The following is a 14993-nucleotide window of genomic DNA, read 5'->3' as shown; positions in this document are numbered from 1 at the left end:
CGAGTGAAGAGGTGGAAGGGCGAGGGCAGCGCCGGCATCGGCGTCGAGAGCTCCACGGCGAGTAGCGCCGCCTATTGTCGCGGCAGGCATCTGTGAGCGGGAGCTCGTCCGAGCACAGCTCCTGCCCGAGGTGGAGTCTGCCAGGCACGCGCGCAGACAGTCTGGCTCGAAGGCCTCGAGGGGTCGGAAATACCCGAACCCGTCGAGCGCCGTCGCGACGGTGTGCACATGCAGCATGGACGCGGTCCGTGCGGCCGGCGCCATCGGCGCGGAGACGGCGTAGCCCTCAGTGTACGCGAGCATCGCACGCCACTGGCGCATGTGCTGCGCGAGCGCGTAATTTGGCCCCTGCGTCATCGAGTAGGCGTCGTGCACGTACGTCGGCTCCGCGGCCGCGCTGCCCGCCGCGCCGCTGAGCGGCGGGCGTATGGCGAGACGATAGCGCATCATCGACTGCCACCAGGGCGCCTTCGCCGCGTTGGCCCGCTGCGCCTCCGCCGCGGCTGCGGGGATGACGTGTGCCACCGTTTGCGAGGGCAGGTAAGCCAGGCTGAGCTCGCGGCGCGAGGCGGCGGCCGCGCGCATCGCCGCCTGCGTCAGGACGTCGGCCGCCGCGGTGATACGCACGTTCGCCTCGCCGTCGGCGTACAGGTATGTGCCGAGCGTCACCGGCCCGGCGGACGAGCGCACCACACCCGCCACCCAAGCGGCAAGCGCAGGCGTCTCCGCCAAAATGTCGGCGCCGGCCACCGCCGCCACCGCCGCCACGTCCGGACAGTCACTCGCCACCCCCGAAGGCACCGGCAGCAGCAGCGTGCCCGCAGTCGTCTGCGCGAACTCGATGAGCTCCGCCCACCGCTGCGGCTTGCGCGTGGCGACGGCAGCGACGGTCGCGCCGGCGAGCAGCAGCGGGCGCAGCGGACCGAGCTCCGAGCCCGCTCCGATCAGAATGAAGGTGCGCCCCTTGAACGTGTCGAGCCGGACGCCCTCCTTGATGGCTTCGGCACAGTCCGCCTCCATCGTGCCTCGACGCGCCCACTTGTCGAGCTGGAAGCTGAGCGACGCGCCTGAAAGGACGCTGCCGTTGTACGGCACGGAGATCGTCTTCAGTGCGTTGCCAGTGCCGTGGATTGCCCAAGTTCCGAAAGGCTTGACGTCAATGGACCCAGCCACAGCAAGAGGCACAGCAGGCGTGCCGTCCTTGGGCTCAAAGTCCATGGCCGTCGCCTTCTCCAGACCTTTCTTTAGCGAGGCCAAAGCCACTGCCGGATCCGCCCGAAGCTGCGCCTCGAATACCTTGAGCATGTGCGCGTTGTACGTGTGGCGCCAGTCCTTCTCGCTCACGATGGCCTGTGCGAGCGGCTCGTCGCCCAGAGCAGCAGCGACGGCACTGAAGACCTCCTTTCCAAAGGCAGACGTGGAGCGCACGCCCTCGGTATCGGCGGGAAAGCAGACTCCCGGCATGTCTCGCGATGAAATAGGCCCAGAGTTCGGCGTCGCCGTGTCGCGTTCGGCAGAGTTGGGGCTTGAGGAGGTGGAAAAGAATTCACCAAAATGTGCCCCACGACTTTATGGGTCTTAGTAAATATCATCGCGCCCTCGGCGCGTCGCGCTCTCCAATGGCATACACGACTCGGGCACAATCAAGACGTTCCCAAAACCGCACGAGCTGTCTTGGCCCTCCCGCGATAGCCAACGCCACGGCACGGCGCGGCTCAAATGCAGGCCAGACGAACGCAGTGGCCTCCCATCCAGCGATGCGGTGGCAACGTGGCGCGGGGTATCGACAACGACGGTGCTCTCACATGGAAGGGGGAAACTGGCCCCTCTCGCTATTTGCTCCGCTGCCCCGTCGTGGCCGCCCCCGCGGCTATCGCCGCCTTGTCCGCCGCGACCGCCTCTGCGACCTCCTTTCGCGCCACGCGCCGGGCCTCCTCGGATCGCCTGCCGGGGAGGGAGGGGCGTCGCCACCGCACTCCGGGAGTGGGCGCGGCTGGCGAAAGGGTGGGGAGGGAGGGGGGGGGGGAGGTGCCTTGCTGCTGCTGCTGCGGCCGCCTCGAGGTCCTCCCTGAGGAGGAGCAAGCGGCGGGAGGGGGGGCTCGTGCTGGGAGGGGGCGCGGCAGCGGAGAAGAGGGCGGGGCGAGGGGAGCGAGGCAATGGGGACGTCGGCGGGAGCCGGAGCCGCACCTCTCCTCATCCGTTGCCGCCGCTGCCGCCGCGGCCGCTGCCTCCGCCTCCGCCTCTGCGCGATCGCACGCGGCCAGTGCCTCCTGCGCCTCCGCCTGCGCCGCCGCCAGCGGTACCCGGTCAGGCGGTGACGCGGCGAGCGGTTGGGCGGTGGGGCGGCGAGGCGGTGGGGCGGCCAGGCAGGGGGCGGTGGGGTGCGGGCGAAAGGAGCGAGGCTGGCCTAGTTGTGTGCGTGCGTGCGTGCGTGCGTGCGTGCGTGCGTGCGTGCGTGCGTGCGTGCGTGCGTGCGTGCGTGCGTGCGTGCGTGCGTGCGTGATGCTCGCGTGTCTTCTGCGCCTGCTCGACAGCAGCCCTCAATATCTCCCCAGATCCCCCCAGATCCCCCCCCAGATCCCCCCAGATCTCGGCGTCTGCCTGCTCGACAGCAGCCCGCTCCTGCAGCAGCGCCGCAAAGCTGCTCGCGACACTGCTCGCCTGCAGTGAGAGGAGGGCGTGTCGCGGACGCGTCACAGGCACGCCTGAGGCACGCGCCAACGTGCTCGCGCTCGCCGTTGAGAGGACCTGCGGCTTGCGGCTATCTCGGCTGCATCTCGGCTGCATCTCGGCTGCATCTCGGCTGCATCTCGGCTGCATCTCGGCTGCATCTCGGCTGCATCTCGGCTGCATCTCGGCCTTTGAGAGGAGCAGCTGCTTGCGCGCGAGGGCCGCCTCCTCCTCCGCCGCCCTCGCCGCCCTCGCCGCCTCCGCCGCCATCCGCTCCCGCTCCATCTCGAGGGCGTCCCGGCTGCAGCTCATGACGCGGTAGCTGACTGTCCGCTCCGACCAGCCGCTGACGTTGGACCAGGTCAGCATCACGGAGCCGGCAGGCACGCGCAGCACGCCGCTCGTGTGCGCGCTCAGCACCGCCCCCTCGGCCGCCACGCCCGGCCTAGGCGCCAAAGCCGCAGGGGCAGAGTGACGCCGTGTCGGCGCGAGGGGAGGTGTCCCGGAAGTGTGTCTCTCTCACCCAGCGGCGCGCGACAGCTCCTCCTCAAAGTCACGGTCGAGGCCGGGGAGGACCGCCTTGAAGACGACGTCGCCGCCGCTCCGCTCCTCCCAGCTCCACGCCATCACCGACGCGCAATCCAACTCGAAGGACATCTCGCACGTTGAGCCTGCCGGCCGTGGTGGGTGAAGGTGTCACGCGAGGGCGGGCCGCGCCGGGCGGCGCGCAGCGAGCCAGAGAGCAGCGTCGGTGCGGCCGCGCGCGGGATGGGCGTGCCGCAGACCGGCGGGTATTTTTCGGCCAGCTGTCTTGTACGTCGGACCAATCTGACCGCGGTGGAGCGCGCCGATCACAAAGGCGTCCTCCACGCTGACAGCCGTGGTGGTGGCGACCGTGCCGCGCGGCGAAGCTTTGTCGCCCGCCCTCCGGGTGGGGCTGCGTACTCGGCTGAACATGCAGGAGCACAGATTTCCGACTGGTTGGGAAAAGAATTCTTGCGAGCACCTCTCTCTGCGAGAGAGATCCCCTGTGCCCTGTGCCCAGCCCTCTCCGCGCGGCGATGCGCCCCCCCCCCCCCCCCCCTCGATTTTGCAAAATCCTGCAAAGGTGTGGGGGCTGTCCTCGTACCTCGACCCCCCAGCCCTAAATAAATAAATAAAACGGTCAACTCTGAAACGAGATGGGATTTAGGGACATGTGTCCCCGCCCTGCACGATCTTGGTGTGAGGGATCTCCAATCCGTGCCGACCCAGCCCTAGCTTGGGATGTGCGGTTTATTTATTTATTTATTCTCCTCGGCGCGAGGCGTCACCGCCAGTGCTTCAATAGTCGTCCAGGTCGTCGGCGTCGTCGATCGGCGCGGGGGTGACGACGAGCGAGGCGGAGGCGGAGGCCTCGACGCCGAGCACCGCGAGCGAGAGCGCCTGCACGCGCAGCTCATACTCGCCCGCCTCGAGCGGCGCGACGATCTTGAGCTCCGCCTCCGCCGTCGGCGCCGCCGGGTCGAGGACGTCCGCCTCGAGAAAGCCAACCATCGCCTGGCGCCCAGGCGGGGAGGAGGCCGTCACCGTCACCGTCACCGGAGGGGCGCGAACCGACGCCGCAATCGTGTCACGCGTCGTCTAAGCCTCTCTCTCGGCCGCTCGCCTCCGCGCCGCCGGCGGGCCCGCCGCGGCGCGAGACGAGGCACGTGTAGCTCTCGCACACGCGCACGGGCGCACGTCCGTTGGCGGTGCTCCACTTGCCGGCGAAGGAGGTCGCGCCGCGCTGCGCGGGGGGGGGGGAGGGGGCGGGGATGCCGTGGGCAGGAGGGTCGGTGCGGTGCGGAGGGGTGCGGCGGGGACGGTGTGGGGGAGGGGTGGTGTGGGGGAGGGGTGGTGTGGAGAGGGGTGAGCGGCGCACCTTTGCGGCGGCGGCAGCCTCCTTTGCGTGGGCCCGCGAGAGGCGGACCTTGAGCATAGCGACCGAGCCAGCGCTCACCGCGCCGCCCGCGCCGCCCATCCACGACGCCGCCGAGGCGCTCGCCGCGAGGCGCGGTAGGGGGAGGCCTGCTCACAGAGACGCGTGTCAAGAGGCGCGGCCGCGGCAGGCCTGCGCCGTCGGGGCGGCGCGGCCTGCGTCCGCGAGCGCCTCCTCTGAGGCGCGGCGCGACGGCTCGTGGTCCCAAGCGGGCCGCTGGAGGCGGAGGCAGGCGAGCAGCTGGAGGAGGCAGCGCGCGGCCTCCGGCGACCCGCCCTTGCACGCCGCCTCGAACCCGTGCCGCGTCAGCTTGACGGCCGCCTCCGCCACCGCCTCAACTGCAGCCTCGGCCTCATCCGCGTCGCGCTTTGGCCAGAGCCGCGCGGGAAGCTCCCCGCGGCGGAGGTGGGTGTGGACCAGGGCGGCGGCGACCGCCGCCGCGCCGTCGCCCTCTGGCGGTAGCTCCGCCTTGCCGGCCAGCGCCTTTCGCACCGCCGCGGCGGCGGCCGGCGAGAGAGGCGACGCGAGCCGGCCGAGAACCTCGGTGGTGGCGAGGCCGGCGAGGAAGGCGTCCGGGTCGGCGCCGGCGGTGCGCGCCAGCTTCTCCACCGCAGAGAGGTCGGCGCGGGCCACCGCACCGGGAGGAGGCGCCTTGCGCTTGGCAGCCGCCGCCTTCTCCCGGGCCACAACGCGCTCGGCCTCGCGCTTCCGCCGGAAGCCGAGGGCGATCACGATGACGATGAGGCCAGCCACGATTGCAACGACGGTGGCGATCACGGTCTCTGCAGAGTCCTGGACCTCCTCGACGGCGACGGCGGGCTCCTCTGGGCTGGCCATCGAAGCGGCAGGCTTGGAGCTCCAATTGCCAGGACGCCAGATTTCTTTTTCGTGTTCGGGCTGGTTTTCGAGAGAGAGCTTTAGAAAACCAACAAGAATCTCACAGTGATTTGGGCTCGGCAGCTTGTCAGCCCTCAGCCGAAGCTGGGGCCGGTACCGTAGCCTTCTTGTTCTTCGTCGCGCGCGCGCGGGAGCGGGAGAATTTTGTTGTTGAGAATTTTGCTAAAAGATCTATCTAGAATTTTTCATTCGTGTTACGTGTACACGCCGGAGACAGAATTATTGTGTAACCCAGTAACCCTGGGCTCACATACCTCACATCGTCACTCACACACAGCTCAGAGTAGCGTCAGAGGCTCGACAAGGCGAGAGAAGAAACCCACCCATGCGATACTCGAGTACTCCACGGTCAGACAGACTGAGGGAGGGTGTAGAGGATGTAGAGTGTAGAGCGCTGTAGAGCTGTAGAGCTGTAGAGCTGGAGAGCGCTGTAGAGCTGTAGAGCTCTACATCCGCCGCGTGACGAGGCGCGTGCGTTGTATAGAGCGATGTAGAGGCGCTCTACAACGTGAAATCTCTACAACAAACTCTACATCCCAAAGCGGCGAACGAGGCACGGTCGCTCTCCGACATGAGGCGCGTTGCACTTGCCAGTGCTGCCCTGGCCTTCTGTCTGCCCGCCCAATGGGTGGCAGGTGCCTCTGCTGCTGTGGCATGCCTCACGGCTGCGACTGGCCGGCGCCTCTCGGCGCGTCAGCTCGGCTTGGCGTAGCGATCGTGGCCAGCACAACTCGCCTGGACTCAACGCTCAGCCAGGAGCTTCCGCACGCGCTGCCGCTGGCGCGAGTCATGGCGCATGCAACGCGTCTGAATGCTCGCCTCGCCTCGCGCAAATGCGACCGTCCTCGCAGCCGACAGTCCACCGCATGCTAAAGAAGCAACTTCAGAACGCCCCCTCTACTCGGAGCTAGTAGACACGACACTTGTACACCACGCACTTACACAGGTCCTCACTCAGCATCCCGTCCCAGGTGTCTATCTGAAGGAGTTACTTCCTGAAGTAACTACTTACTTCGAGAAGTAACTATCCCCGCCCCGCGCCTGCAATGGCCCCTAGCCCCCGCCCACAGCTCCCTAGACACAGGGCAGACCTGGACTGGAGCGGACCCGCTCCCTAATACTCCTCTGAGGAGCGGTGGTCACCGTCGGAGTCGGTGTAGGAGCTCCACCGCGCCCGCCGGGGCTTGTTCTTAGGACTTGTGTACGCCGGGCGTATCGTGCACTTGGTCGCGGAGGCGAAGGGACCTCCTGCGCTCCCCAGGCGGCCTCACCGGAGCCTGCGGCATGCTTGGGCCTGGCAGGGGACGGTGGGGGGTGCGCTCAGTACAGTCGGGGGCGCCTGCACCGCGTGAAGGCGTGAAAAAAGAAACGGAGCACTGCCGGAGATAATCATGCTCAAACTGTTGTCGGCGGGCGATGGCGCGATGGACTGAAACGGACGGCACGTCCCGGCTCGCGGCGCGCGGTGCATGATGTGAGCGCGTGCGGCAGAGGCGCGCCTTGAGGCGCGGCAGCGCCTTGCGGGGCTTCATGCTTCGCCTTCGATCGTGTCGTCACCATGTCGTTGACTCGCTGACCCGTGACAGCTTTGACTGCGACCGTGACCGGGTCGGGTCGAGCGTCAGATGGCCCCAAAGCGTGCAAAGGGAAAGACGCCCGCTGCCGCCGCGGCGGCGCCGGGCCCAGCGGCGGCACTACTCGCAGCAGCAGCTTCCACAAGGCTGCAGTGGGCGCCGGCCCCAGGTGCAGCTGGCCCAAGCACGTTGCCGCCGCCGGTCGTGCAAGCGGAGTATGGAACCGCCGATGATGACCTCGTGCGGGTCGGCCCCCAGCTCGGTGTCGAGCTCCTCCCGCCGCATCGGCGCGGCGGCAGAGCCGCCCCAGCCGCTGCGCCTTCGCCTGCGGAGGCTCCTGCGGCGGCTGCACCTGCTGCTGCGGGTGAGCCCGACGACGACGAGCAGCCTGACGGCGCGCGCATTCCAGGCCTCGATGATGTCTTGGGCTGGGGGGGTGGCAAGGGTGTAGGAGGGCTCTCAGGAGACCGTTTGCCGGCAGCAGGGGGCGCGCGCTCGGCCGACATGTGCGCCAGAATGCCGCAGAAGTAACTATGAAGTAACTGTGTTTGGGCTGTCTCCCGGGCGTGTTTGAACCCTAATTGTCGGCCCCAGTGACCGGTCTAGAGGTCTGTGTGTGGCCTGGGGGGGCCAAACAATAAGGCGAGGGGTTCCTAGTAAGCGGTTGGGGGGGGGGACCCCCTTCTAAAGGGCAGGGAAAACTTCCTTCCGGAAGAAACTTCCTCCTTCAAAAAAACACAGGGTTCCCCCCCCCCCCTTCCGGGGGTTTTTCAAAATTTTTTTGATGCTTTTTGCAGGGGGGAGCCCCCCCCCCCCCCCCCCTCCCCCCCCCCCCGCCCCGCATCCTCTCTGCCCTCCCCCGTCACGCGTGCCGTCCGAGCCCTCTCCGCTCTTGCACCAGGGAGAAGAATGGACAACTAATCAGATGGAAGCAGGAAGCTTCCATCCCGGCGGTGGTTCGAATCCACACGGGCCGATGGGTGATGGGTCCGAGACTGCTGGGGTTCTGAAGCTCACCCATTGAGTCGACCCATTGAGGAAGTGAGGTACTGCTCCGCCCACCCTGATCCTGCTGAACAAGCTCCTCTTGTAGCTCGATCGGTCACACCGCCATCGCCGCCGACGTCTCCCAGGGAGATGATGGAGAGGGGGGACGACACTGCTCGATCTACCCTCTGGGGTCCCTCAGCAGCGTGCACCTCGATCCTGTACCGTGTTTGTTAGGACCCCCCCCAAGGAACACACCAGTGAGTGAGGGAGGGCGAGACGATCGAGGGGTCCCGTACCTTGCGGAATCGACCCTATCCAGTGCTCAAGTGCTCATTTTTCTTGCAGGAGGCATTTTGCGACAGGGTGTCGCTCTCTCTAGCTCCCCTTCTAGCCCTGGGGGGTCGGAGGAGGGGGGGGCAGAAGGGGTAAGATATGGGTGAAGCCAGCTTGTAGTCGGACGCCCTGTCGTCGGAATACTCCTCGGAGCCGGTGTCCTCGTCGTCGTCCTCGCCCGACGCGGAGGTCGGGCGAGAGGTCTGCATCGTCTCGCCAGCCTTGAACCCGAACACGGCGTCGGCCAGCGCCGAGGCGCCGGCGGCCGTCATCAGGTGCATGACAAACCTGTCGCGGCATGCCGCATCAATCTCTCCGTACTCGGCCAGCTCGTTTGCGAGCCAGTCCTGCGCGACGGTCGTCGCCACGGTGCCTGGGGGGCCGTGGCGCACATCACGCTGGGGCCGCGCCGATATCCGTCGTCCCTCTCCGGAGGCAGCGAGTAGGTGACCCGAGTCTTGGACCCCGCCTGGCTGCGCGCCCGCGCAGCTGCAGACCGTAGTCCTTCCATCACGTACTCGATGTTCGCGCGTAGCTGCGCGCGTGGGCGCTCCGCGCGCTCGGCCTCGCTCGCGGCGCGCTCGGCCTCCTTCGCCCGGCGCTCCCTCTGCCTGGTCTTCTTGGCCTTGCGTGCCGCGGCCTTTGCCGCGAGCTGCTCATCTGTGAGCTCCTTCTCCTTGTGGTAGTGATTGGAGTGGTCTGACCGTGCAAGTGTCCTGGTCGAGGCCCTCTGTAGTCTCGTGAGGCGTCCCTCTTCCCTCGTTTGTAGAGGGATCGTCATCTGGACCCAAGGGTTGGTGCCCAGGTTCGGTTGGTTGGGGATGGGACGGGGAACTTTTGCGAGTGGGCAGGGAACTGCAGGGGGAGAGGGGGATGGAGGCCCAGCGAGGGTCTGCGGCTGGATCCTACTGCGCGGCTGGACTAAAGACGCACTAAACCTCGCTAAATCTGGATGTAAAGTCGCAGTGAACTCGCGCTAAATTTGCACTAAAGTTGCGCTAAAGTTGCGCTAAAGATGCAGTAGATAAACACTTCACACCGCACTAAATTTAGACCCAGGCGCCCTCCTTTTAGTAAGTCGCTCACGCAAGCAGCACCGGCTGCCGTTTCTCCGCTTGCGCAACAACTTCACGCGCCATGGCACCCTCACGCGGAGCCCGAACCCTGCCTTGGAGCCCGAACCCTGCCAAACGAAGCGCCATGGTCGCCCTCCTCGACCTCGAAGCAGATCTGCTCGCGCACATCGCCCGCCGCGGCGGCGCGTCAGTGCTGTGCGCCATGGCGCAGACGAGCCAACAGCTTCGAGCACCGATCATCGCAGCCGGCGACGAAATGTGGCGGGAGTTCGCGTTGGCGAGGTTCCCTTGCCTCAAGAGCTTGCTGGAGCTCGTGCCAACGTCACTATCTTTCAAGTCGATATACCGAAAGCAACTTGCCGCTGTTTCACCAGAGCCGCCGCCCAGCTTCCCGGACCTACCTGCGTACGTCTTCTCCGTCGAGCTCGCAGTGCCCGCCCTCGACTGGAGCGCAGCGTGGAGCGCGCCTGTCACCAGCTTCACAGAGGGCTGGGACCGGATCTGCAACCCTCAGCCCTGGACCGACGCAACGCGGCCGGCTTGGCTGACGGAGGCCTTGGCAGATCTGGACACGCCATGGGAGCAGCGGGAGGACGGAAAGGGCTTGTACTCGATGATGCTCTCCATTTTCGCGACGAGGCGCCGAGACCTTTCCTCCTTCCGCATGTTCCACTTCTCGGGACTCGATCAGCTTGGCATTTGCATTGTAGAGAACGGTACCATCTGCTATGAAACAGAGGCTCTGCCAGAGAAGGAGGGACTCGTCAACTATCACGACTTTGACGGATATGGTCACCAAGGGCCGCCCTTTCCCTACCATGAAATCATGCCGTGTTTGCACCTTGCGACTGGCCACGTCGACCTCGGAATCAGTGCCGGGATGGACGTCGAGTTTGCAAAGAAGTACTTCACGATCGGCGCCCCATGGCCCGAGGTGCCTGTTGACTGAAAGTACCGCGTGCTCACACATTCGACGCTTCATCGTGCGATTGCTTCCAGTTCTGCGCGCGAACGCTACGCCTTACCAGACGCATATACTCTCTCCGTCTGACGTGTTGTGGGGTCCCCCGCGGCCGCCTGTGGGCCATGTGTGGCCCACGCACCTGCGGACCTGGACCGTGGACGCGCCTGCGCGCACACGAGCTGGTGTGCGTTGGCCGGTGTGCCCTCACCTTCGTCTGAGCTCTTCTCTTTTTCCATTTTTTGGGATCACAATTCTCGAATAAATAGCCGCTGCACCGTCTTTGTGTGCTGCCGCACGGACGGGATGCGCGACGAGACGCTTCGGGGCCGTGCCGCGTCGTGCAAGGACTCGAAGCCGCCGTGCTCGAGGCCGCCTGACTCCTCGCCGTCGCCGCCCGCCTCGTCGCCGCCCTCGGTCGGCTTGCCGCTGCGGTCGAGGGAGAGGCCCGCCGTCAGGCTGTTCCAGCCCGCCAGTGCCTCTGCGAGCTCGACAGCGGAGCGAGGACGGCCTGCGGCGGAAAGGCGGGAGGGGCGGCGCAGTCGGCGCAGGTGGCGGTCTGTGTGTGTGTGTGTGGTGTGTGTGTGGGGGGGGGGGGGTGTACCCGCCTCTGTGAGTGTACCCGCCTCTGTCTCTCGCCCCCCGTGTCTCGCTCTCTGTGGCGGGTCGTGGAGCCGATGGATCTCGGCCCGATCTCGGCCCGGCGCAGCAACACCTTAAACCTTTAGGCCCTCCAAATTCGGGTGGAGGGGGCCCCGAGTTTGAAAAGGGCGACGGACGCTTGCGTCCTAGCCTCCAACAACGCCTCCCCGGCGCAGAGGGGCCCCCGGAGGGATGCTCAACCGCTCCACGCCACGCCGCTTGCGGCGGTCCTCTTCCCAGCTCCGCTGACAGCCCGTGCGTTTTTTATAGCTCTCCCCGGTCTACGATCGCTTCGTGCAGCAGGCTTTTTGCGCGGTTTTTGCGCGGCGGAGGCCACCCCCTACCACTGCGACAGCATCCCAGCAGCCATGCTCGCCGTGAAGCGCGCCTTCGAGGGCAGGAGCTCGGCGGCGGAGGAGCCGCCTCCGAAGCCAACCACCACGCGAGGCGGCCTTCAGGTTCGCTTCACCGCAAAGCTGACCGAAGCGCTCGAGCTCGTGAGCCGCTCGCCGCGAGGCCTGCTCGCCGCCGCCACCATCGGCGGCTCGGTCACCTTTGTGGACGGCTCGGACCTGTCGTTGCTCGGCGCGACCGAGGAGCTGCACGAGGACCCGCCGAATGCGGTCGCGTGGGCGGCCGGCGGCGAGACCCTGCTGCTGGCAGGCGAGGACGGGATCGCACGCGTGGTGAGTGTGGCGAGCCGGTCGGTAGTCCGATCGCACGCCGTGCGAGAGGAGCCCGAGGCGGGCAAGCGGCCGCGATGCCACCCCGTCTCCCGCCTGGCGGTGCTCGGGGACGGCGCCTTTGAGTTCTCCGCCTCGTTTGTCGCCGCCGCGGGCCGGGTCGCGCACTGCTACCGCCTCTCCGACGGCACGCTCGAGCACGTCTGCGAGCTCGCCTCGCCCGTCCACGCCCTCTGCGCCGCGCCGCGCGGAGAGCCGCTCCACTGGGCGTACGCCTTGGCGGTCAAGGGGTGTGTGCGGCTCGTCTCTCGCGCCGGGGCGACGGTGCATGAGCTGCAGATCGGCAGCGTCGTGCGCTCGCTGGCGAGCAGCGGGCAGTGGCTCGCGGCGGCGGAGTACGACGGCACGCTCAAGCTGTGGGGCCTCTCCCCCGTGACCAGCCCGCTCACGCTGCGCGGCTACTGCGGCACCGACGGCAAGGACGTGCAGTGGAGCGCCGACGGCGGAGGGCTCGCCGCAAGCGGCAGCCAGGCGGTCGTCTTTGACTTCACGGGCGCTCAGCCGCCGCACCCGTACCGCTCGCAGCCGTGGCGGCCGGCGGCCGGCAAGCCCGACTCTGTCCCGCGGGTGTGCATCGGCCACCGGGCGGCGGCGGTCGCGTGGGCGGGCGGTGCGGCCGCCCCCCGCCTCACCCCTCCCTCCACCTCCCCCCTCCGCACACACCTCCGCACGCACGCGCACGCACGCACGCACACACACGCACACACGCACGCACACACGCACGCGCGCGCGCACGCACGCACGCACGCACGCACGCACGCACGCACGCACGCACGCACGCGCGCACGCACGCACGCACGCACGCACGCACGCACGCACGCACGCACGCACGCACGCACGCACGTCCACACGGTGGCGTCGGGCTGAGCGTCTCGCGGTGCCGACTCAGGCGAGGTCGCTCCACCGCCCACCGACGAGTGGCCACCCGACCCTGCGACGCCTCCCGCGCGGCTGGCGACCGTGGACCCGCAGGGCCTGGTGCGCGTGTGGCAGCCTCGCAGCCTGCCGCTGCGCAAGGGCGGGCAGGGCAACCCCACCCAGCCACAGCTGATGAAGCCGCAGCTGTACACCTTTGTGCGGCAGGACGCGACCCACCCGTCCGGCGAGGCGGCCGAGCCATGCGCGCTGCTGTGGCTGGCCGAGGACACCGTCGCGGTGGGCTACGCCTCGGGGGAGATCGTCGCCTTCCAGGTGACGTGACGCCGGCGACGGCGCGTGACAGGGCGGGCGAGTGCGGATCGGTAGAGGGTAGTCTCTCTACACTGCGATTCGGTGTCCGCTCCAGGCATCGAGATTCGATTTTTGATGACGGCGCTGTTGGTTGAGCGCGCCTCTCGCGCTCTCGGGACTCGGCGAGTCTCTCTCTCATGTTAAGACTAGTGCGTAGTGGGGTCGTGTGTGAGTGTATACGTAGAGAGGGAGCCGCCGTATCCTTTTGCTCCTCGCGCCGCACATGCGGGGCACTTATGGCCTCTTGGCCGTCCCGTTTTGATCTCTCGGCTCTCGGTTCACAGCCTGAGACACAGCCTTTGTTATGACTTATGAGAAGAACATAAGTCTGAGGGTTAGGTTTCTGGAGCCTCGGCGTCGCCGTCGGGTGCTTCGTTTACGCTTTTGATCGGGTTCAGCTTCAGGGGAGAGTGCGACTTTTTACCACTTTGGTCGTCTCGCGGAGGACGGAGCGCCCAACTTTTAGCATTTTTCAAAAATTTCTTCGGCGCTGCGCGCCGGGTGCAGCAAGTACCTAGCTATCGTCCCGCAAACGGCAAAGTAGTTCCCGCAACACTATGGCTAAACTATGGCTAAAAAAATGCTGCCGCTCGCCTCGAAAGCGCCCGCCGGTGTGTGTCCAAACATGTAGCGCTACAAGTTTGTGACACATAAGGACGCATCCTCCCACAACACTTTTCACCCGCTGGCTTGGTTGCAGCTGCCGACCATCTGCCGGCTTGGGGGGGCTAGTGGCATTCGGTCCCATTCGCCGGAGAGTAGAATGTCCAAAATTTTCGCGCGCCTGCGGCGGCGCGACTTTTACCATTTTGCCCCGGGCGGGCCCACTTTTGTCTTTTGTCGTTTTGCCCCAAATCTGCGGCTAGCCGTGCTTTTAGCGTTTTGACCCAAATCGGCCGAACTTTTAGGATACCCTCAGACCATGAGAAGAAAATACGTCCTATGGCGCTATGCCCTATGCGCTGGTCTGTGAGAGGTTGAGGTGCGAGCCCTGGAGGGGGCCCTTATAGTGCATAGTGGGGTCCTGGGGGGCCGGGGGGCCGCGCTGCTACCCAGTACCCAACTCCCAAACAAACGCCACAAAGGTGGCGAGATAATGGCGAATGCGGAATGCCCGCAACCCACTGTAACTAAACTTGGCATGTGACAGCTCTGCGACGCATAGACCGATGGAGGTGAGGGGGTCCCGTACCATGCGGAATCGACCCTATCCGGTGCTCAAGTGCTCAAGCACGTTCACCTGTCCCTGTTTGCCGTACCCCGTAAAATGCATCCCAATTCAATGCGGCGGATAATCAACAGGAATCGTCGTTGCGCACCCAGAGGGCGGGGACGGACGGCCTCATCATGACGGGCCAACAACTGCCGCGGCCCAACATGCGAGTGCTCGACCCGCTGGGGCAGATCCACATCGGCGCGGCCGACTTTGAGCAGCTGCATGAGCTCATGCAGCCCGACTCACCCTGCGACGACGCCCCCAGGACACCGCCCTCCTCTGGCGCTGCCACCCGCGACCCCGCGTCATCCCCACAGAAGCAAAAGTTCTCGCTGCTGGGGATGGGCGAAGGCCAGGGAACGAGCGCGCGCAAGGCGGAGTGGCGCTCCGAAGAGGACGTCATTATCCTCGCCACCTTCCGCTGCGTTGGAACGCAGTGGGGCAGGATTGCCCTCCAGTTGCCGGGCCGCACAGCCGACGGAGTGCGCAACCGATGGCACCGGCTTCAGCGCAGACACAGCCTCGGCGATTCGATTGAGGGGCGGCGGAATTTGGACGAGCTTCTCGCAGCATGCGGCATCGACAAGAATTGGGCGCCCCCTCCGGATCCCCTCGATCCCACTGCCGATGGCCGGCGCTCCGACCACACACGCACAATGTGGACCAGCAGCGAGGACGCAATCATCTGCGAGGGGGTGCGG

The 14993-nt window shown here is 66.6% G+C and overlaps 5 protein-coding genes across 5 annotated transcripts in view; 2 read left to right on the top strand and 3 right to left on the bottom strand.

The window, feature by feature from the left end:
* Positions 1 to 71: 71 nt before the first annotated feature.
* Positions 72 to 1519, bottom strand: EMIHUDRAFT_460113 (hypothetical protein; the record flags this gene model as incomplete). The annotated part of the gene is made up of 2 exons (XM_005758856.1): positions 200 to 1519; positions 72 to 90 (listed from the first exon to the last, which is right to left on the bottom strand). The coding sequence occupies exons 1-2, from the start codon at positions 1462 to 1464 to the stop codon at positions 72 to 74; spliced, it is 1284 nt and encodes a 427-aa protein (XP_005758913.1). The 5' UTR covers positions 1465 to 1519.
* Positions 1520 to 1832: 313 nt separating this feature from the next.
* Positions 1833 to 3639, bottom strand: EMIHUDRAFT_446504 (hypothetical protein; the record flags this gene model as incomplete). The annotated part of the gene is made up of 7 exons (XM_005758855.1): positions 3456 to 3639; positions 3194 to 3341; positions 2749 to 3115; positions 2602 to 2661; positions 2188 to 2282; positions 2033 to 2068; positions 1833 to 1944 (listed from the first exon to the last, which is right to left on the bottom strand). Exons 1-7 carry the CDS (start codon positions 3625 to 3627, stop codon positions 1833 to 1835), a joined length of 990 nt encoding a protein of 329 aa, XP_005758912.1. The 5' UTR covers positions 3628 to 3639.
* A 178-nt stretch (positions 3640 to 3817) lies between these two features.
* On the bottom strand, positions 3818 to 5467 carry EMIHUDRAFT_460111 (hypothetical protein; the record flags this gene model as incomplete). Its single annotated transcript, XM_005758854.1, has 5 exons — positions 3818 to 4209; positions 4319 to 4438; positions 4574 to 4691; positions 4824 to 5098; positions 5171 to 5467. The coding sequence occupies 5 exons, from the start codon at positions 5465 to 5467 to the stop codon at positions 3994 to 3996; spliced, it is 1026 nt and encodes a 341-aa protein (XP_005758911.1). The 3' UTR covers positions 3818 to 3993.
* A 4157-nt stretch (positions 5468 to 9624) lies between these two features.
* Positions 9625 to 13046, top strand: EMIHUDRAFT_249856 (hypothetical protein; the record flags this gene model as incomplete). The annotated part of the gene is made up of 4 exons (XM_005758853.1): positions 9625 to 10434; positions 10920 to 11012; positions 11436 to 12413; positions 12819 to 13046. The coding sequence occupies 4 exons, from the start codon at positions 9625 to 9627 to the stop codon at positions 13044 to 13046; spliced, it is 2109 nt and encodes a 702-aa protein (XP_005758910.1).
* Positions 13047 to 14423: 1377 nt separating this feature from the next.
* Positions 14424 to 14993, top strand: part of EMIHUDRAFT_249855 (hypothetical protein) — a gene marked incomplete at both ends in the record, with an annotated part of 1334 nt that continues 764 nt past the window's right edge. The window contains one exon of the mRNA XM_005758852.1: positions 14424 to 14987. Within this exon, the coding sequence (XP_005758909.1) occupies positions 14424 to 14987 (564 nt within the window). The remainder of the gene's footprint in view (positions 14988 to 14993) is intronic.

This window comes from Emiliania huxleyi, assembly GCF_000372725.1.
Source record: "Emiliania huxleyi CCMP1516 unplaced genomic scaffold EMIHUscaffold_834, whole genome shotgun sequence".
Classification (NCBI taxonomy): Eukaryota; Haptophyta; order Isochrysidales; family Noelaerhabdaceae; genus Emiliania; species Emiliania huxleyi.
This window is presented reverse-complemented; position numbering and strand designations above follow the sequence as displayed.